Source organism: Apium graveolens, chromosome 9, assembly GCF_009905375.1.
Source record: "Apium graveolens cultivar Ventura chromosome 9, ASM990537v1, whole genome shotgun sequence".
In the NCBI taxonomy this organism is placed as follows: Eukaryota; Viridiplantae; Streptophyta; class Magnoliopsida; order Apiales; family Apiaceae; genus Apium; species Apium graveolens.
Window position 1 is genome coordinate 271453647 of NC_133655.1, and position 21991 is coordinate 271475637.

Here is a 21991-nt window from a genome sequence, read left to right on the forward strand (position 1 = left end):
TATTAGTACTCTATGTGGTATATAAGTGTATGTAAAGATCGTCAGAATCCAATTCCGAACACTTTGATTTTTCCCGGAAATCCACAAGATACGGAGAGAATTGAGTATAAGGTAACATGATAAAAAGGATTTAAATTAAAGGATTATAGGAGAGGATCATAAAAGGAATATAATATATTGAGAAAGGTTAAGGGAACCTAAGTAATAAGATCCCGGGTATGATCCCTCAAACGATAAACGAGAACGAAAGATAAGCGAACCGTAAAACAAATAAGTGACCAAGAGACAAGCTTGTACAAGAAGCCAGGGATTGTGACATCATCAAACCACAAGGTGTGGACAAGTGGGAGCATTATAACATGTGCAAGGTGACACAAGCATGACATGGGAAGGAAGGAGGTGTGGTGGCTTTTTAACCACACAAATTCAAGGGCAACAAGGTAATTAACTAAATCAAACACAAAAACAAGCCAACCAAGCCAAGCAAAATCAATTTCATCAAAATCAAAAAGAAACCAAGGCATGGTTCATCATGCTCTCGGCTTTTTACTATTGCAAATGGGCAAGAATTCAAAAACTCAAGATCCAAGCCTCCTAAATTGGTGAGTTAATTCCCTAATCATCTTCATGCTTAGTTAGGGCTATATCATGAGTTTAAGCCATCAATTCCTTCTCCATCTTCTTCATTTAATCAAAGAAGAAGACTATGAATAGTGTTTTCAAGTTTTTAACTTGAAGTTTTTCTTGTTTTTCTTGAAGATCCAAGCATTCTTAAGACTTCTCAAAGCTTCTTAAGGCTTCCTAGCTCCTCCCACCACTCAAAGGAAGGTATACCATCTCCAAACCCTAGATTCCTATATATTATAAGATGATTTTGATTAGTAGGGTGCTATTGTAGCTTGTTGTTGTGATTTAGAGTTTGGGATTTGAAATGGTAGTGAAATGGAATGGTGAATGTTGTGGTTTTGATTAAAAGGACTTAAGTATGATTAAAGTTAAGCTTAGGCATAAGTATGAATGATTAAATTGAATTGGTTGGGGTTGTTATGATGTGATAAGGATGGATGTTGGTTGTATGTTGGATTTGAGGTTGATTTGGAATGAGTTTGAATGGTTTAAAATATTGGAAATCGCGTAAACATAGCCGTCGTAACGTCCGATTTTCTTTGGACTGTTTTTGTGCATAACATTAGGACCCGAGAACTCCCTTCTAGATTATGACCATTTCTATGTTTAGATAGTTCATGTTACGAGCTTCGTTTTGATATGTAGTTCGTTCGATTCCGATGCACGGTTTAGGAGAAACGACCGTTTCAAGTAACGGCGTTTCGCGAATGAAACTTTTCCCCTCGCCTTACTTTGAAACATAGGTTAAAGACCAAAAAGGGTTAATTAATGTATGAAACATTTATGGTAAGTGTGCTAGGCAGTTAGTAAGACACTCGCGAAGGAATCGCCTTAAAACTCGTAAAGGTTAAATTATTAAAAATGGTGGAGCCGAGGGTACCCGAGTGACTTAAGCGAATCAGTGAGCGCAAAACAAGCGTTAGAGTCTAAGTTAGTTAAAGTGTAGATTTACAAGTGACTTTGGTTTAATTCCAACTTACTTGTTGTTTATAGGTTACCAGACTCGTCCCGAGCCATTCGTAACCCCAGTCGCTCAGGAAAGTTTTCTACCCGATATACTGTTGTTGTGATGTAAATATATGTATATGCATTATCTTGTGATAGTGCATGATTGTTATTAACAAATTTTGCGATATATTGGAGCATGCTAATATGGTATATATGCATGTCTGTTTCATAATCTGGTTATCTATCTGTTGATTTCAATGCTTATAGTTGCATAATACCTATGCTAGAAATAAGCAAGTAGTTGCGTATGCCCTTAGTATAGGGGATAAAAGGTGAACATATTTCTAAACCGGGAGTCGATGTTCCCGAGTATATTATATATATATATTTATATATTTATATATATATGGATATAGTTTTTAAAACTATGGATCGAATAAGGTTTATTCGATACCTTTATTTTACTTAATTGAATATTAATTTGAGTATTCATTCGAGGGCTTAAGACTCAGTTTATTTTATTATTTGAATATTATTTGAATATTCATTCGAGGGCTTATGACTCAGTTTATTTTATTATTTGAATATTATTTGAATATTCATTTGAGGGCTTATGACTCAGTTTATATTATTATTGAATATTACTTGGATATTCATTTGAGGATGTATGACTCCTTTATTTTATGAATATTATTTATAGTATTCATTCGAGGTATTATGACTCCGCTTATTACTTAATAATATTCTTTATTGTATTAAAGAATAAGGTGTCGATAATCAAACTTATTTTTGATTATTCAAATAAAGATATTACTTTCGTATAAGTATATCTTTGATTATTTGTTATTCATTCAAGTATAAGTTTTCCAACTTCTACCTCAATTATTCTTATGGGAATATTATTTAAATAATAATATTCAGATATTTCTTTCATATCGGGACTGATTTAGTTTAATAAATCAGTATTACTCCAAACATTCTTAAAAATGTTTTCGAGTCTTCAAAATGATTTTTAAAAGTTAGAGCGGATCCCAAAACTTATTTTTATATTTAAGATCTTCCTTTCAAAGGGGATTTAAATATTCGCTCAAAACCTGGGGAATCCTGCTCAGTGGTGTATTTTATATTCGCAACGAGGTTGCTGTTTTGGTAAATGAATTGATTACTTACCCAACGTTCGGGAAGTAAGTCCATCTATTGAGTCGGCATAAGCAACATGGGCTCAGTGGGCGTCCATGATAGTGTAAGTGGCTCAGTGGGAGTCCATCAAATGCATAAGTGGCTGAGTGGCAGTCCAGCATAAGGTCCTATTGCGACCAAGGGTGATGACCAATGGGGAATTCGTCCATCTACTAGTATAAAAGGTTACTTATGGGTATCTTTGCCTGATCAGCAAGATATCTGGTTTATGCCAAATTCTTTTCCTTCCAAATTCATTGGATATTGCAACTCTGTTCATACTTTACATGACAGAGGTTTTCAGGAAATGTATGGGAGATATATATGAATATATTTATATATCGGGACTTAATGAAGTATCTCGTAACTTCATTATTTATAATGATATTCAAAGATTGAATCTATTCAAATTTTGTCTTGTAGTCTCATCTATGTGATGAACCTTTGAAACTGATTATAACTTGAACGGGGGTAGTTCAAGTAGTATTTGGGAAAGATATAAGTATATTGGAGTACCTTATAACTTCATCTTTTAAACTTATATCTAGTAAATGATTATCTTATGCATGACAAAGATTTTCAGAAAAACGTTGAGACAAGGTTAGATATATGAGATCACCTTGCAACGATATTTTTATACAGTTATACACTGGAACTCTGTGTATATTATGCATGGAAGAGGACTTCCCATATTTTGAAAAGTATATATGTATATATATATACTGAATATTTTGCGACTTCATCGCATTAAGATATCAACTTGGTTCATTTCTTTTGACCAAGACTTTCATGAGTGCTATGAGAAGCTCATATATTGTTAATCTTTATACATATTATTTTGGTGGGCTTGCTGCTCACCCTTGCTTTCTTCTTTCATCACACAACAACAGTTAGGAAAGATGGCCAGACTCCAGCAGACCCAGCGCAAGCGCGTGGGAAGCGTCCCGCGTCTTCCCGATGATGTTGTGGCTGCTATAGCTGCAGAGGTAGATCCATTGGTAGATCAGGCTTTCTATTTTGAGAATCAAATTATGTATAATTATAACTTGTGGCAGATAATGGCAATTAACTGTAAATTTATCAAGTAATCATTTTGGGTTGTAATAACTTTTAAATTGTGGATTCAAAGACTGGTACTTATTTAAATTTCATCTCTGAGACTATAACGGGTTGTGGTGTGTGTTAGTGTGGGGTCACAGCATAAGGTTATTATTATTAATTAAGTGAAGTGATATTGTGGAAAGAAAGACCGTGACAACCCGGATCCCCGACCCCGGATCTGGGGGTGTTACAACAGCCGTGACTCAATTATTCAAGAGGCTAAAGTTATATTAGGGAATAACATAAGATGTAATTGACAAGAGTTGTCTGCCTATTGAACATTACATGACGTTTCGTGCTACAACCGAGGTTGTGTGATGGAATGTAGGATCCCTATTCCCACTAGCATTATGAATGCTTAATTTTCACTTAGGGGGTTGAATAAATTAGATAAACTAGTGGGAGACACTTATAAATAAAGACCCGATTCATATAGTGTTTTGAAATGAAATTTAATATTTGCTAAGTGTTGTTATGTGTTTATCATTTACAGATTTACTATATTCGTCATGTCTTCTGCACTATCACTCCGGAGCATACTAGATGCTCACAAGTTGACTGGTTCTAATTTAGCTGTTTGCTTTCACTGTAACAAGTTGGGGCACTGGAAGAGGAACTGCAAGGTTTACCTTGCAGAATGGAAGAAGAAGAAGGGTAGTGAGACTACCGCTTCTGATTTAGGCATGTTCATGATCGAAGTTAATATGTCACTAGGTCAAATTTCTACTTGGGTATTAGATACCGCCTGTGGTTCTCATATTTATAATTCATTGCAAGGACTAAAGGGAAGTAGGACTCTTGAAAAAGATGAAGTGATTCTACGTATGGGCAATGGAGCAAGGGTTGCGGCCATATCTGTAGGATCATTTAGTTTACATATGCCTACGGGCAAGACTATTATTTTGAATAATTGTTATTACGTTCCCTCTATTGTGAGGAATATTATTTCTATTCCTATGTTAGATTTGGATGGTTTTTCATTTATTATTAAGAATAATGAATGTTCCATTCTTAGAGATAATGTTCTTTATGGACATGGTATTTTAAATAATGGTCGGTATGTATGTGACGTAGATCATGATTTACTTCAGATTGAACAAACTAATATAAGAAAACGAGATGATGAAAATCTAACCTATTTATGGCACTATAGGCTAGGTCATATTAGTGAAAATAGACTGCGGACATTGCATAAGGAAGAGTTACTTGACCCCTTTGATTTTGAATCATATCCTACATGCGAGTCTTGTCTATTGGGTAAAATGACCAAATCTCCATTTAGTGGACATGGAGAGAGGGCTGCAGATTTGCTAGGATTGGTACACACAGATGTATGTGAACCAATGTCTACGCAAGCCATGGGTGGATTTTCATACTTCATTACTTTCATAGATGATAGATCTAGATTCGGATATGTGTATTTGATGAAACACAAGTCTGAAGCCTTTGAAAAGTTCAAAGAATATAAACATGAAGTGGAGAAACAAACCAAACACAGTATTATAACTCTTCGATCGGATCGAGGTGGTGAATACTTGAATGGAGAGTTTCTAGATTATCTCAAAGAAAATGGTATAGTCTCCCTATGGACTCTTCCATATACTCCACAGTTAAATGGGATATCTGAAAGGAGAAATCGAACTTTGTTAGACATGGTTCGGTCCATGATGAGCTATGCGAATCTTCTAGTATTCCTATGGGGTTATGCATTGGAAACCTCAGCATATTTACTGAATAAGGTGCCTTCCAAATCTGTTCCTCAAACTCCATATGAGATATGGAAAGAAAGGAAACCGAGTCTTAAACACGTTAAGATTTGGGGATGTCCAGCTTATGTCAAAAAAGTTGACCCAGATAAGTTGGAATCTCGATCCGTAAAATGTAATTTTGTGGGATATCCTAAAGAGACTTTGGGGTATTACTTTTACACCGATCATCGGGTGTTTGTCTCCAGACATGCTACCTTCTTGGAAAAGTAGTTTATCCATGAAGGAAACAGTGGGAGCAAAATTGAACTTGGTGAAGTTCAAGAAGCACAAACTACTACGAATCAAGTGGAAACACCTGTTCAGACTGAACAACCTTCTGTGGAACAGCCCATTCGTAGGACAGGGAGAGTGTCTCGCCAACCTGAGAGGTATTATGGCCTTGTCATTGAGAATGGCAATGAGTTGTCAATCATTGATGATGACGAACCTGTGACCTATAATGAGGCTATGAGTAGTGTTGACTCAGAGAAATGGCATAGTGCCATGAAATCCGAAATGGAATCTATGTACACCAACCAAGTATGGACTCTGGTTGAGGCGCCGTAAGGTGTTAAGCCCATTGGGTGCAAGTGGGTATACAAAAGAAAGATTGGAGCAGATGGCCAGGTGGAGACCTATAGGGCCAGGCTCGTGGCAAAAGGATTCAAACAAAGGCAAGGGATTGACTTTGATGAAACTTTTTCACCTATAGCCCTGTTAAAATCAATTCGGATTTAAGGCAAATGGACGTGAAAACGGCCTTCCTTAATGGGTAACTTGAGGAGGAAGTGTATATGACACAGCCGGAGGGTTTTCTTTCCAAGGGAAATGAACACCTAGTGCGTAAGCTGCTGCGAACCATATATGGTTTAAGGCAAGCTTCTCGTAGATGGAACATCCGTTTTGATGAGACAATCAAAGAGTTTGGTTTTATTAAAAACATAGATGAACCATGTGTCTACAAGAAGGTTAGTGGGAGCGCGGTAACATTTCTTGTATTGTATGTAGATGACATACTTCTTATAGGAAATGATATACCGATGCTGCAATCAGTCAAAGTATGGCTATCAAAGAACTTCACCATGAAGGACTTGGGAGAAGCATCCTACCTTCTCGGTATGAAGATCTATAGAGATAGATCTAGAAGAATGATAGGTCTTACCCAGGATACATACATCCAGAAAGTGCTTAAAAGGTTTAGCATGGAAAACTCCAAAAGAGGTCTCATACCGATGAGCCATGGAGTGTCCCTTTCCGAAAAAATGTCTCCTAAGACACCTGAGGAAAGAGAGCGTATGAGTATGATTCCTTATGCTTCAGCAATAAGATCTATCATGTACGCGATGTTGTGTACTAGGCCTAATGTTTCTTATTCAATTAGTGTGACGAGCAGAAATTAGTCCAATCCAGGTGAAGACCACTAGAAAGCAGTGAAAAACATCCTTAAGTACTTACGAAGGACTCATGACATTTTTCTTGTTTTTGGTGGTGAATCTGAGTTGAAAATAGAGGGTTATACTGACTCTAGTTTCAATCAGAAAGTGATAGCAAATCCATGTCAGGGTACGTGTTTACTCTGAATGGTGGTGCGATTAGTTGGAAGAGTTCCAAATAGTCTACAACGGCTGACTCCACAGCGGAAGCAGAATATATAGCTGTAAGTGAGGCTGCAAAAGAAGCCGTTTGGATGAGGAAATTTGTTTCTGAGTTGGGAGTTGTTCCTAGCGTTGAAGAGCCTATGTGTTGTATTGTGATAACAACATAGCAATAGCACAAGCCAAGGAACCTAGGTCTCATAAAAATTCCCAACATATCCTGCGGCGCTTTCATCTGATTAGGGAGATTGTTGAAAGAGGAGATGTCAACGTCGAGAGAATTGACACACATAACAACATAGCAGACCCTTTAACAAAGCCACTTTCTCAAAGTCCCTTTGATCGTCATAAAGGCAAGATGGGTATTAGATACCAGAGTGATTGGCTTTAGTACAAGTGGGAGATTGAAAGAGATATGTATTAAGTCCAATCATGTATGAGAATTTAGGAATAACTTTATATAATCTGTTTTGATTTCATTGATATTAATAAAAGACTTGTTTTGTTTTTATTGCGGGTTCTATCTATTTTAAGTGTTTAAATAAGATATACCACAGTTTAGAGTAAAGCTTTTTATGGATTGTGATGAGATCATAATAATGAGACCTAAAAGATGATAACTCTAAACTTAAATAATTCATGGTCGTATGATTACTAACTGGTAATTAATAATCCGCAAAGATCGGTACATACTATGTTTGCTTCATTATGAAGGATGTCTGTTCTCATAGACATTTGTGTGGTGACACTATAGCTAGAATGTAGGTGCTTATTATAGAATAAGTTCACTGAACATGACTCAAACAGCTGAACAACTGATGGAGTTCACTCACGTGTCAGCAGTTGTTCACATAGTGATAGTTGTATAAGTATCCTTAGACTTGAGGTCGTCATAGTCATCTTGTATACACTGAACTATACTTTGGTTTAGTTCTTAGTCTTCAGGGACAATTATAAGGGCTCTACTAGGTATAGGAATTTGTACACGAAGATAGTGTATGATCAATAAAGGATCTACCCCTTCCAATGAAGGAAGAGAATGTTCAATGCTGATCCACTTATGCTAGTTCAGGAATCTCTGGCCAGAGTGAATGAAATTAGAAAGGAGTTTCTAATTTACATTAAATAGAACTAAGCATAGTGAATGGGAAAACAAGTGATTAAATAAGATAGGCTTGACACAAGTTCCATGCCTTGTATTTAATCGTGACATTGCAGGGTAGAAGGAATTGATTGTACGGTAACTACTCACTTTAATAGGTTCTTGGTATTCTAAGCAGTGAATTCGTATTATCCGGATAGTCGCGATATGCTGAGAAGTATACCTCACGATGTGGAATAAATATGATTAATTAATTAATCATATTTAATGAATTAGAGAATTTATATAAATAATGATAAAATAGTTTTATTATTATTTATTTCTACTACCGGCTTAATATTGAACCTACAGGGTCACACCAAAAAAGAGAATGATTTAATGGTGGAGGAATTAATTAATAATGGCTGATAATTATTTATTTATGAAATAAATAATTAATCGGTAAATTTAATAGTTGATTAAATGAGATTTAATTGATTATAAATTAATTAAGAAAAAGTTCTTAATATTATTAATTAAGAATTTAATTTTTGGAAATTAAATCAAGTGAGAGAATTAATTCTAAAGTGTTTGGAAAAAGGATTAATAATTAAAAGGTGTTTTAATTATTTGTGAGAATAATAAAAGGTTAATAATAATATTTTATGGAAAAATTTTCAGCTGAAAATTTTGCCTATAAATATACTATTATAAACCCTATTTTTGCCTCAACCTAAAAATTTACCTAACCCTAATTATCTCCACCTCCTCCTTCATTATATCAATTTCTTGGTGAATACCGGTGGAGTGTTTCAAACTTGAGGAGCAGCTGCTAGGGATTTCCGCTCATCTTTCTTGGATCGCTATTAAAGGCCTCCATCTTTCCATTAACGTAAAGCTTCTTAAGGTAAACATACTGAACTATGAATTAAATATTATTTTTCGCATGGATCCTGCGGAGGGTTTCGGTTTTTTAAGATTTAAATTTACGTTTTCGTTGCGTTTATGTGCTAAAAACCCTTCACAAGTGCAAAGATAAGTGATCAGACGTAGCTAATTCCAAACTTTGAACTCTGCATGAGGAAACAAATTACAACAAACTAGATTTTCAAGACCCCTATCAAGTCTTTCTTGAATTCAATTCGGCTTCCCGCTAGATTTTTCTCGAGTATATTTATCACCCACAAAACCTAAATCCCTTAACCCACATTCATTCACCATATCTACAAAACCTTGAAGTAAATGAAATGGATAAGGTCTCCTACCTCTTTTTTTCGTCCGCACTCATCATATCGTTAAAATCCCCGATAATGCACCATGGAAGATTCGACCTAGCTACCAACTCCTTCAATATATCCCATGATTCTTGTCTCCTCCCTCGCTCTGGGCACCCATAAAAACCAGTATACCGCCATCTCCCTATTTGATCATTAACAAGCTCGAAATTAATATGATGCGTACCTCCTCCTTTTATTTCACATCCTCCATCATTCTTCCAAAATAGAGCCAAATCTCCACTATGACCTTGGGCACCAATCCACCATCAACCTACATAATTTAGGGTTTTACAAACTTCAACTATTTTATTCTGCTTTGATAGAGTTTTGGACAGGAAAATAATATTAGGCTTTATTTGATGGGTAAGTTCTTTTAAGAAACGAATTGTACGTGGTTTATCTAACCTACGATAATTTCAGGCTAACAGACTCATTGTTGTAGGCGGGCTTGCACCACATGTCCCGCCTCTAGCAAGTTTTTTGGTTTAATATTTGACATATCGAGCTCAGTTGAGTTTACTTCCGAGTCCACCTTTAAGTCTACACTATTCTCCTCATTTTCCCGCCTAAGTCTTGAATCAATAATAACAATTTCACTTTCATTTTTTTTTCCGCTCATTTTTATGCCTTCCTTAATTATAGAACCCATATCCTGTAATTTACTCCTTTGATTTTCTTGACTGAACTGAACTACACCTGTCTCTCCTATAATCTTGGCTATACGTCCATCTTTCTCCATGAATCTCTCACCCGAATCTCTCCCATGATTCATGGCGGTTGTTGACTAGAAGCCGCCGGAATTCGATCACCAACTCTGTCCTCCCTCACCTCCATTACGCAACCAAGGTGCTCTAATATTTTGACTTTTCCCACCTCTAACAGGAACTTCTAACCATGTCCCATACGATCTTTCAATAACTTTATCAGAATTTGAGTAGACAATCCCACAATCTCTATCAGAATAACCTATCAAGCCACACACAAAGCAGAAACTACTCAATCGTTCATATTTAAAATTCACCCATGTCCACTCATCACCCTCCCTTTTAACTTTCATTCTTCGTTTTGGTGACTTCTCAACATCCATTATAACCCGAATACAGTAGAACATTTTCTATCCTCCATTTAAATTCCGAGGATCGGTTTTAACAAACGCACCCATATAGTTCCTATACTCCCCAGCAATTTACTTGATAGCATAACTATGGGTATATCATAAACTTGAACCCATATCTCCATTTTGTTCAACTTAGCCAGATGAGCGTCTTCACCATTTTCCAATATATGATGCAACAGTAAACTTTGTTTAAAAGTTCCTGAAAGAATACAAATAAGTACCGCCGTCCACCCAAGTCATGAACCTCCACACCCTCCCTTGGTCGCCCACCATAGATGCAAGAACATTCTGCATAGCCTGGAAATTATTGTTTTTCTTCGATGAAAATCTCCCAATCAATATAAACGTTAATTGTTGCTGCACATTCTCCGTTTCCCCTACAATTACTCCCTCGCCATCTTCCTCTTCTAATTCTAGTCGTGCATACATTTCCTCCAAACACATAATGTTAGGCTTTGTTGGTTTTTGAAAATAAACAGAGAAACATACAAGATTTTGATAATACCCTTGTCAACTAGACAAGACACTTGCAATGATGCAAGACATTACTTTGTCTATATAAGTTTATTTATATGAACACGAGAGAGTATATTTTATATTTTATTTCATACGATAAATTATTGAGTTGGTGGCCTTAAATATATTTGTAATTCTAATTATATCAAATCAACCTCAACTCCATTATAAAATGGCACAGTTCGTATAAGAACAATGTGCCAATTTGTGTTACCATTTAAGCCCCCTTAAATGGGTAAAACCTCATTTGTTTAGTTGTACTGTTTGGCTAACATCTTAAAATGGCCCAGTCACCTTAAAAATGCTGATAATATGAAAGTGGGCTGAAGGTACATTATTTTTTAATTTTCACTCACTTGTGCTAGGAGCACAATTCTACTTCATATTTTATTTTATTTTGGCGTTCTTGTAATTTTTTATTTTTAATAAAAAACTTTCTTCATATGATCCACCTTGCATGTTAGTGTTACGTGTTACGATAAGGAATGCTCTCATTAGTTTTAAAAATGTTTTTGGTAAATTATAATTTTCTTTATATTTTGTATTCAAAAAACAATATTCTAAATATAATGAAATACTCAAAAGATTTTAAAATGTGTACAAAGTCGAAACAATCATATAAAATCATATAATTTTCATGTTTAAAATTTTATTTTCTGAAATTTATATTTATGTATTAAATTATTACAATAAAATTTTGATTTTTTTAATAAAAATAACTTATAAGTTATAATTACGAAACACATCATCACTTATAAGTAAAATTATCCAAACGCATAAATAACTTATAAGTTATGATAAATTATATGACATTTTTTAACTTTAAATTATAAGTTAAAATTTTTAAGTAACCCCGGCCCAAGTGTTGAGTTGCATGAAAAAAGCTTGGCTTTCGGTTCATTTAGGTACATCTATATTTTTATATGTAATAATAATTCTTTGCTTTAGTTTCTTGAAACTCTTGTTGGGCTGTCCAGGTTGAGTGGGCCGTCAACTCTTGGACCATGTCCATGCATACCAAACTATAACATACAATTGACATGCATGACAAATGTAGGGAAATATAATTTTTGCTCACATCTGTAACAAATAAAATTAGTTTGATTATTTTCAAATTATATATTAGATGATTTTTCTTGGGAAAATGACTGAGTAACATCTTTTGCCTTATATTTTTTCTAACTTATTTCCATTTTTATTGGGCTGGCTGATAACAAAAACTTAAATATCCAAGGGCACATTACCTGATTAGGATTCATGACCTTTGGTAATTAAGGACCATTGGTATTAGAGGGGTATTAGTACAATAATTGCACTTAATTAAATCAATGATTTAATGGCATAAGAAACAAATGACAATGTTGTTTGCTAAATTTGGTATCGCCACCTTGGTTTGTCTTTTCTAAATTCAAATTTGAGACAAAAATTTAACCTTTTTTGATATAACTCTGAGAAGCAAAGATCTTATCGTATTTAAATGTAGGACCGATATACTTTAATTGATAGCAACGATTTTATATAAAGCTAAATCCAATTTTGTTTCCCTGAACTCATTCTAAATTTTCTAGGATATGTCATATCAATTGCGGTTTATGGTATATGTAAGCTCAAGAAAATCATGGATTAAGTTATTATTCTGATTATTTTTATATACTTTTATATATTATTGTATATTAATTTATACCAACACACAAGCAGTACATTAAAAATGAGTAAACAAATCAACAAAATATCAGGATGAACTACAATCAAATAACTGGAAAAAAGATCAACTCTTGATTTATCTCATCAGACTCGGTTTAGATGAATTAATTCTAAAAATATCAAAATAATTGTTAAAAGTAAGCAATAGAATGTTATTGATGACTAACTGCTGCATGGTTGTTTAGAAAGAGAGGGAAAATGTATTTAACCGTAAAAAGACCTACTCTATTCAAGTACAGGAACAATATTCAAAATAATAGTAGTGGAATTAGAAATCTATTATTGCAGAACCATCAAATTACAAAATTACAAGAGACAGTACAATTTCTCAGCTTCTTAAATATTAAGTTGTGCATGCATTGACTATATAAAGTTAGGATGTAATTAAGCTGCAGTGGATGTAGAGTCTAACTTTTCTGTGCTTCATGTGCTTAATGAGAGTATGTTAAGACGGTCCAAATTCAATTTCTTTATCATTTTTATTAAAATTTTCAATTTTTTTTAATATTTAATTTTTTATTTCAGGCTTTACTCATTTAATGTCCAAGTTATACTCAGATAACTATAAATAAAATTAAATTTGATTCAAAATATGAAAATTCACCTGCATTAAAGGGTACTTAATCTTTTTTAAAGAGGCACTTTATAGAATATATATACATTTATACTATAAAATAATAAATAAAAAATTACTAATTTTTATATTCTTGGAAGTACGTGTAATCCGTAAATAAATGAGTCCATGTTAAGAAAATGAACAACCAATATAAATTATTTCACTAGGAGCCATTTGTTTGCGTAATTTAATTCACAACCAATGCAGTGTATATAAATTAAATTAAAAAAAACCAGAGGCTCAGGTTTTTAATTTAAAAATTCAAAACAAATAATTGAAGAAAAAAATAAATTAAAACATATGTCTAAAAAATATTTACATTATCTCACAATATGCTGCATAATGTAAACGTGCTTACAGCAATAATTTATCATATTTATAAAATCCAAAGATTTAAATTCAGTGTAATATCAATATCTACTATTTTATAATTTTTTATAGAAACCAGTCACAAATATAGATAGATTTTGATGTTAAAAAGATCCAAATGCACCTAAAATATATAAAATTCTGAATAAAATCCCCATTAATTTAGAGATTTTAATAAGTTATGCATTTATAAAATATTATATCAGAATTTTCTTAATTCACAATCTCAAAATATCCAAATACTCATCTCTAAGCCTATAAAACGGAAATTCCTCCATTGCTATTGTCATCAGTTTAGCAGCTATCAATCACCAGATAGGTAATGTTACTCTCTATTCTTCTCGGGTTATTGCATGAATGCATGAACATCTTAAATTGTCCCTTCCCTGTTCTTATAGTATTTTGTAAGAATTTAATATCTATGTTCTGTTTCTTGATCACAGATTATTGTACGCATGGCCACTGAAGCAGGAAGCTCGACGGTTGCTAAGAGAAGAGCATCTGCTCTTATTGTTGATGATAGTTCCATAGTTAGAATGATCACCACAAAACACCTGAGTACCATGGAGTTTGAAGTTTCCTCGGTTAAAGATGGAGTGGAAGTTGTAGCTATGTATGAAGCTGGAAAGGGGCATTTCGATGTTATAGTTATGGATTTGGAAATGCCGGTGGTGAATGGTATCCAGGTTAGTTCTTCAATTTAACTAATAATATTTGCCAATATAAATAAATTTAGATGTCTATATTGTTTGATTTCAGGCCACGGCAGAGTTACGGGCCATGGGAGTGGACTGCAAGATAATAGGAGCCACTGCCTGCAATGATGCATCTCTAAAGCAAAGTTTTATGGAGGCCGGGTTGGATCACCTCTTTGATAAACCTCTGGACGTTGCTAAACTCAAAAGCTGCTTCCAGTGAAAAATTAATCAATGGATTAAAATTTAAATATTGATTTTCTGATAACATAGAGTTGTGTTATGTGTGGGAATACAGTATGTTAAATTGTTAAGTTTGTGGTCAATCTTAGTGAATATGAACTTGGATAATAACCATTTGGAATAACAATTTCTTAATATTCAATAGAATATTTTAACTTATAGTTGCATATTTGGATATTTTAATATTTACGTAATTTGTCCTATTTTACGTGACTGTTTTTGAGGTTTTTAAATTTTATATCCTACGAGTTAAGAAAGTCATATAAATTGACTGTTTTTAATGTTAAAATAAAATAAATTATTAAAGTAATATTAGTGAAAGTTGTCGATCAAAATTTAAAATAACAATTATATGACCTAAATAATTATACTTTCGTACTTCTAGCAAAAACATTTTTCACTTTGTAACTTTTAACCAAATATTGTTAACATATATTATTAATAAAAGCTATATTTATGTTGAATTTTTTTTGTGAATATTATAACAAAATAGAAATATCATATTATTGAATGGACTCACATTTACTGTGTTTAAAATTATTCGACCAAATTTTCGAACACGTAATAAACAAGTTATTTTATTATATAGTAGGAAATGGCTGTAATTTGAGTCGGTTAGCTCGTGAGCTCGCATGTCTCAAACTCGTTTAAGTGGACTCGACTCAGCTCGTTTAACTCTCGGCTTATTTAGTTAAACGAGTCGAGTTCGGGCCGAGATATCGGCTTATTTAATTAAAAAAAGCAGCTCGATTTGACCCGTAAAATCAAATGAGCTAGTCGGCTTGTTAAAATCGGCTCACACTACAAGAAAAAAGTCTATAGACATCGCTTTTTGGCCGATGTCTATGTTGTTTCCCAACCGATGTTGATGTCGGTGATGTCTATTCTAGACATCGGTGAATACCCGATGTCTATACTCGATTAGACATCGATTTTAGTTAAAAAACAGATGTCTATATGTTGATTATTAGAACAAAATGCTATAAATAAATTATTTAATAACTAAATTACACCTAATTAAACATGTTAAACATATCATGAGCTATGTTTTTTGTCACAAAAACATCGATTTTAGTGAAAAACACTGATATCTATGTGATGATTTTTTACAAAAAATGCTATAACAAAATTATTTAATAACTAAATTACACCTATTAAAACATATTAAACATATATTGAGCTATGTTTTTTGTCACAAAAATATCGATAATTTTGACAGAGGTGATGTAAAATGGCATATTAAACATCTGTTTCTTTAATGAAAGGTGATGTCTAATTAAGCGTATAGACATCAGTTTTTTCTAGAATGAAGTGATGTCTATGTATCATTTAGACTTGAACATGTTAGTCTTTCACATCAGTTATTTGCCTTAAACTGATGTACATTGCGTTTTTTGACATCAGTTTTGTTTGGTTAAAAGTGATGTTTATAACGTCACTTGACATCAGTTTTATCTTAAACAAAGTGATTTCTATGTTTAATTTAGACTTGAACTTGGATTCCTTTGACATCAGTTTTTTTACCTTAAAGTGATGTACATTATCTTTTTTGACATCAGCTTTTCTTAATTAAAAGTGATGTGTAAGAAATTTATAGACCAAATTGTGTAAAGTTTTACATCACTAATTTTCTAAAAAAGCGATGTACTCGTTACTAATAGACATTTGTTATAAATAAAACCGATGTCCTTTACTACATAACCAAAACTAAAACATTGGAATAACACGCATCCATACAAATCTAACCAGTCAATCATTCATACATTTAACCATTCAATCATCTGAAAACCACCAACCCCATCATCTGCATCAATCATCCAAAAATCACCAACACCAACCCCATCATCTGCATCAATCATTCAAAAACTGCAGAATCTACATTACCAAATGTACAACCCCCAGCATTTGCAAACCTATATAGCAACCCCAGCATTCATACACTTACATTCTTACTACACAGAACCGTCTAAATTACCAAATATACGACTACGCAAAAGAAAAGACCTTGAGTACAAGAATTGATCAGATATGCTCTTGGATGAACTGCAGAGCCTCAATGCGAACTTCATCTAGCTATTCAATGCTGTAACACGATCGAGTCTTGGCCAACCACTACAAATTCCAAATAAACAAAATTCAGTACATGAATGAAAAGTAACCATATCGAAAAGTAACCATATCTCAGTATATAGCAAACTGGAAGCGTCAAGGTAATACCTTTTTAGTAAAATTCAACCTGTCATCATCAATAATTTCTTTCATGTATCGCATTATTACATAGGCACATTCAATCCCACCGGGTTGTTTGGGAGATCCCTATTTTATTAATTAAAAGACAAATCAGGCATGTCAAATAAATCATATATATTAAGCACAAATATTAGGTACTCGATCTATTGTACTTACACTAAGAAACTTTGCCTTGCCCATCTTGTTGCCCCTGCCGGTTTCAGAGTTGTAACTTTTCAAAGCCCTGCATAAAAAACATAAATTCTCATATAATGTACAGAAATGAACATGCAATTATATCAAACTGTTACGTTAATAAAAATTTACCTTGATAACGCCTTTTCTAGTTCTGAAAATTGTGTCGGGTGAGGTAGTGGATTCAGAATATATATTTCCCCTTCCCAGATAACGACCAAAATCCAATGCATACTATTTTCATAAAAAAACAAAGACAGATAGGACACATCACATAGAAATTTGTACTGTACTATCCATGTTTTTAATTTTCAGTATTACAATAAGTACTTACTTCTGATTATGCGGAAGAAAGAATAGGCGATCCGGGTTACCCTCTCTCAACCGGTTTAAAATGTATGCTTCAAAATCAGCATTCACGTGATATGTGGATCCGGGGTCAATAAAAGTAAATGTCTCCTCCAGTTCTGGTATTTCTCTAATCTCAGAATGCAAGTGCCTATCGAAAGAGTGTTGATATTAAAATGCAAGTTCTGGAAAATTACAAACATTAAAAAAATAATCATTAAAAAGAAAAAAAAGGTAACTTACGCCATGTAACTTGCAACTACTGCTTGGCCCAACATTTCAAACTCCAATAAAGACACAACATTCTCATGCAACAAATAAATTGTTTTTTCATGTCCAAACACATTCGGCTCACATCGAACCTGGATACTGACCCCGGTAGTTTTCATCCAAGTTATTACATGTTTATACAACAGCTTAAAGCCCTTTGGCACTTTCGCACCTGGCTTTGCTTGAAGAAATTGTGCCTTCAAATCCTGCAACCCGTCATTCTTTTTTATTTTTTCAGCACTTGTTCGGGGCCTTTCTTTTTTCTGCACCTGATGATAATATAAAACCAAAATAAAATGTACATACTACTTAATTTTTAATATCTTGAAATGAACAATTTAATTATTTATCATACCGCAATATTTGTGTAGCTAATTAATTCCTCAGGCCATGCCAAAAAAGATCCTAGAGCATCGCGGACAGTCATTATGTCATCACCACGTGTCTCAGCTGGAAGCAAGGCATCTGGTTTTATGAGGCCATCAACGGAGACACATTGATGTCCAATTGGTATATCAACTCCATGTACCAAATCAGTTAAATTATGCTCGTATGGATATACCATACCAAATGCAACCTTATTCTCAAGTCTCTCGACAGATAGCTCACAAGATCGTTGGGCCTATAATATTTAAATAAACAAAATTAAAATATTAAGGTAACAATGATTTACCTTAGTAAGATAAATGACAAGGTTGCTCACAAAATTAAAATAACTTACGTGACTTCAAGGAGGTGAAGGCCTAGTTGGGCCATCTGTAAAAACACAGTCATCATCTTCATATACCAACACAACTCCTCTTGCAGGTGGTGGATTTGACTTCATTTCTTTATCCTTTTCCGGATCGAAACTTGCCTTTTCAGATGGCATTGGAGAGTGAAAAGTACCTCCACTTTCGATCACTGACTTCTAGCGATCAATCTCTGCCTCGAGAGCTTGCGTTTTTTTTTCAAGCAGTTCATCCCTTTGTCGATCACGGGCCATCAACTCTGCCTCTGTGATTCGAAGCTTTGGCTCTCTTGGCAAATTAAAGTATTGTTTTGGAGTGATGTACCCTCCAACAGCCCGAACCCTCCCAGAATGCTCATGACTCTCCAAAGCCGTTGTCTGAACATCTTCAGCACCAGAAAACTGAATCTCACCCTTCTTCTTTTTTTCCAACAATGCGTTCTGTTAACAAGAAAATAAATAAAACATTGACAGGGGTCCTATTTATACTGATTCGCCTACTTTACTAATTTATGTCATCCTAATTTTACTGATTCGCCTACTTTAATGTAATTTAACCAAAATTAAAACTTACAATTTTATCGCATACAACAGCCAAATCTTCATCGACCTCTTCGACCTCTTGTCCGTTTTTCCGCTTACGAGCCTTTTGCCAAAAAATCGCTCTATCCGGTTCTTCTCCCGGATTCAACCTTCCTTTTTTTATCTGTTACAAATAAAATAAAATTAAGTAATACAAATAACTCCAGGGCTAAAAAATGTAGGACTCTAATTTATTATGGACTGACCTATTATAAAGTAAATACAGTTATACAATTAAATAAATTTTTCTTACCTCGTCTTCTTTTAAACCGATGTAGCCCTTTCTTGACAACCGGTGATGATATTTTCTCTTAGACACTCTTTCACTTTGTGTGTCATGAATTTCCTAAAAACATGTCACAAGATTACAAAAATTACAACAGACGATGCAAAAAAATCACCAAAATCATATATTACAGAATTAAAACATACCTTCCACTTAGAATCAGTCCTCTGTCTCATAAACCTTTTACAGGTTGCCTTACTAACATAACCATAGCCTCTTGGCGGCTTACTCAGCTTCTTCTTTTCTCCAATAAATGGTAGCACATACTTTCTCGTCAAATCAGTCTTAAACTGTCGCCATTTACAGCCTGCTGACTTTAAGACCATGTTTTCAATTTCTGGTTTAACTTTGAAGGTAGCCTGAAAAAACACAAGTTCACAAAATCATAACAGGAAAAACTTATATTCAAGATCTACATTTGATAATAATTTTTTACAATTGATCTAGTACCTGGAGATCTAACCAAAGCTTTGATTTTAATTCAGGGTCTACATTTGGCCACGTAGGAATGTCGATTGGAATCGTAGTCCTGGCCAACATACCAATGTAAGACTGCAAACGGGCTCTAATTTCCCCATTAGGAATCCCCCATTCATTGGCAGTGACTTTAACTTTCTTTCCGCGAGCTTTCTTGAGAATCACTTTATACATTGCGCATACGCCTCGCTTACCCCCAGACTTCCTTGTAGCAGTATTAGTTGTAGTATTTGTCTGTTCTGAGTTAGTCGGTTGAGATTCCGATGCATGCCCTTCATTTTTTTCATCATTGTTCAGAACATCCTCCAGCCGCTTGGGGCTTCCACCGCTAAGATTCTGTGATGCAGTCTTTTCTGATTGTTTTCACATTTGCTTTTTTGGTGCCATTCTTTCCTCTTCCTCTAATCTGAAAAATTAACTAATATTTAACAGATTAGAACAACTACACAGTTCATGGTATAATGTCTAACAGATATGCAGAAAATTAAACAAAATTCTCATTTAATTGTCAAGAAAAATTACAGATAGACTTCTATAACTACATTGAAAAATTACAAGAAAACAGAGATCACAAGATACATTACAAATAACAAGAAAAATTATAAATAACAAGAAAAATTACAAATAAGGAGAATATATAGCTAGACTCCTATAACTTTTTGACCCATATACCCTCAACATTTTCTCTTCTATTACAAACACTTGCATCATCAATATTAGCAGGGTCACATGTAGGGATATTAGAACAGAATGGGGGAGGGTTCCAGGAGGTGTCTTCAGAAGCATCTTCATTGTAAACATCATGATAGTCTCGAGTTGTCGCCGATAACACAACGGACCAATTAGCATCAACTGGATCCTCAATATAAAATACTTGGTTGACTTGGTCAACAGAGACATATTTGTCCTTTTTGTGACCTGGTCGATTGAAGTTGACAAGGGTGAAACCAAGATCATCGGACTTGACACCTTTGTCACTTGCTGCCCATGTACATAAAAACAGAGGGGCCTTGAATGCGTGGTAGTCTAATTCCCATATTTCCCTGATCACCCCATAAAATTTTAAATCACTCTCTATAGGATTCATGTCTTTAGCACTAGAGACTTGGACTGTCCTCGCAACTAATGACACACCACTATTCTGAACTACCCTTGCATTATCTCGATCCTTTGTGTGGTATCGGACCCCTTCAACAACATAACTTTCGTAAGTCAAAACTGAAAATGAAGGTTTCCCAGCCAACCATCTTATAGTTTCAGATACGGCTTCCGCATTCTCCCTCATTTCTGTACTGACCTACATATAATTTATTGATGCATATAAGTGGCTACAAATTTAAAAACACGACTTATAAAAATAAAAGAGAAGGAAAAAGAATGTAAACCAACTTTTTGTTCAAACCAATCGGCAAATTATCGATTGTGCTCTCCCAATAGCCACTGTAAACTCTTCTTTTTCCCTCGATAAATCTCTTCCAAATATTTTTTATGCAACCTGAAATTACTTACATCAAATTCGACTAAACTATACCAAATACAACTTTAACAATTATATGTATACTTTTTATGTTTTACTTACATAACATATGGTTCCACTTCCGAATTATTACGAAGAACTGAAAGATGAGCCTCATCTCGTTCTTTTTCCGCAACTGACTTCATAGTCACACTACCGATTGGACCAGAAATTTTTTCTTCATCTTTTGGAAGACCGGCTGTTCTACTACTCCCGCTATAGAACTCACTGCAAAATTCTATTGACTCTTCTTTGAGGTAACCTTCAGCTATAGAACCTTCTGGATATAATCGGTTTCTTACATAACTCTTCAATATTTTATTAAAGCGTTCAAATGGAAACATCCATCTATAAAAAACCGGTCCACATAATCGCAGTTCCCTTACTAGGTGGACCATAAGATGTATCATAACATCAAAAAATGACGGAGGGAATATCTTCTCTAACTCACACAGGGTCAATATCATATCTGCTTGTAATTTATTCAACTTTGACACATCTACAACTTTGTTGCACAGAGAGTTGAAGAAAAAACACAATAT

General features: G+C 34.2%; 3 protein-coding genes across 3 annotated transcripts in view; 1 reads left to right on the plus strand and 2 right to left on the minus strand.

Annotated features, from left to right (window-relative positions):
* Positions 1–10328, minus strand: part of LOC141686334 (uncharacterized) — a 30805-nt gene extending 20477 nt beyond the window's left edge. Inside the window, exon 1 of the mRNA XM_074491375.1 lies at positions 10011–10328. Coding sequence (XP_074347476.1) covers positions 10011–10328 — 318 coding nt within the window. The remainder of the gene's footprint in view (positions 1–10010) is intronic.
* Positions 10329–14333: 4005 nt separating this feature from the next.
* Positions 14334–14796, plus strand: LOC141686336 (two-component response regulator 24-like). The gene is made up of 2 exons (XM_074491376.1): positions 14334–14564; positions 14638–14796. The coding sequence occupies exons 1-2, from the start codon at positions 14334–14336 to the stop codon at positions 14794–14796; spliced, it is 390 nt and encodes a 129-aa protein (XP_074347477.1).
* Positions 14797–16889: 2093 nt separating this feature from the next.
* Positions 16890–18729, minus strand: LOC141686337 (uncharacterized). Its single transcript, XM_074491377.1, has 8 exons — positions 18646–18729; positions 18214–18480; positions 17832–18064; positions 17575–17739; positions 17373–17474; positions 17223–17289; positions 17034–17132; positions 16890–16928 (listed from the first exon to the last, which is right to left on the minus strand). Exons 1-8 carry the CDS (start codon positions 18727–18729, stop codon positions 16890–16892), a joined length of 1056 nt encoding a protein of 351 aa, XP_074347478.1.
* Positions 18730–21991: the final 3262 nt, after the last annotated feature.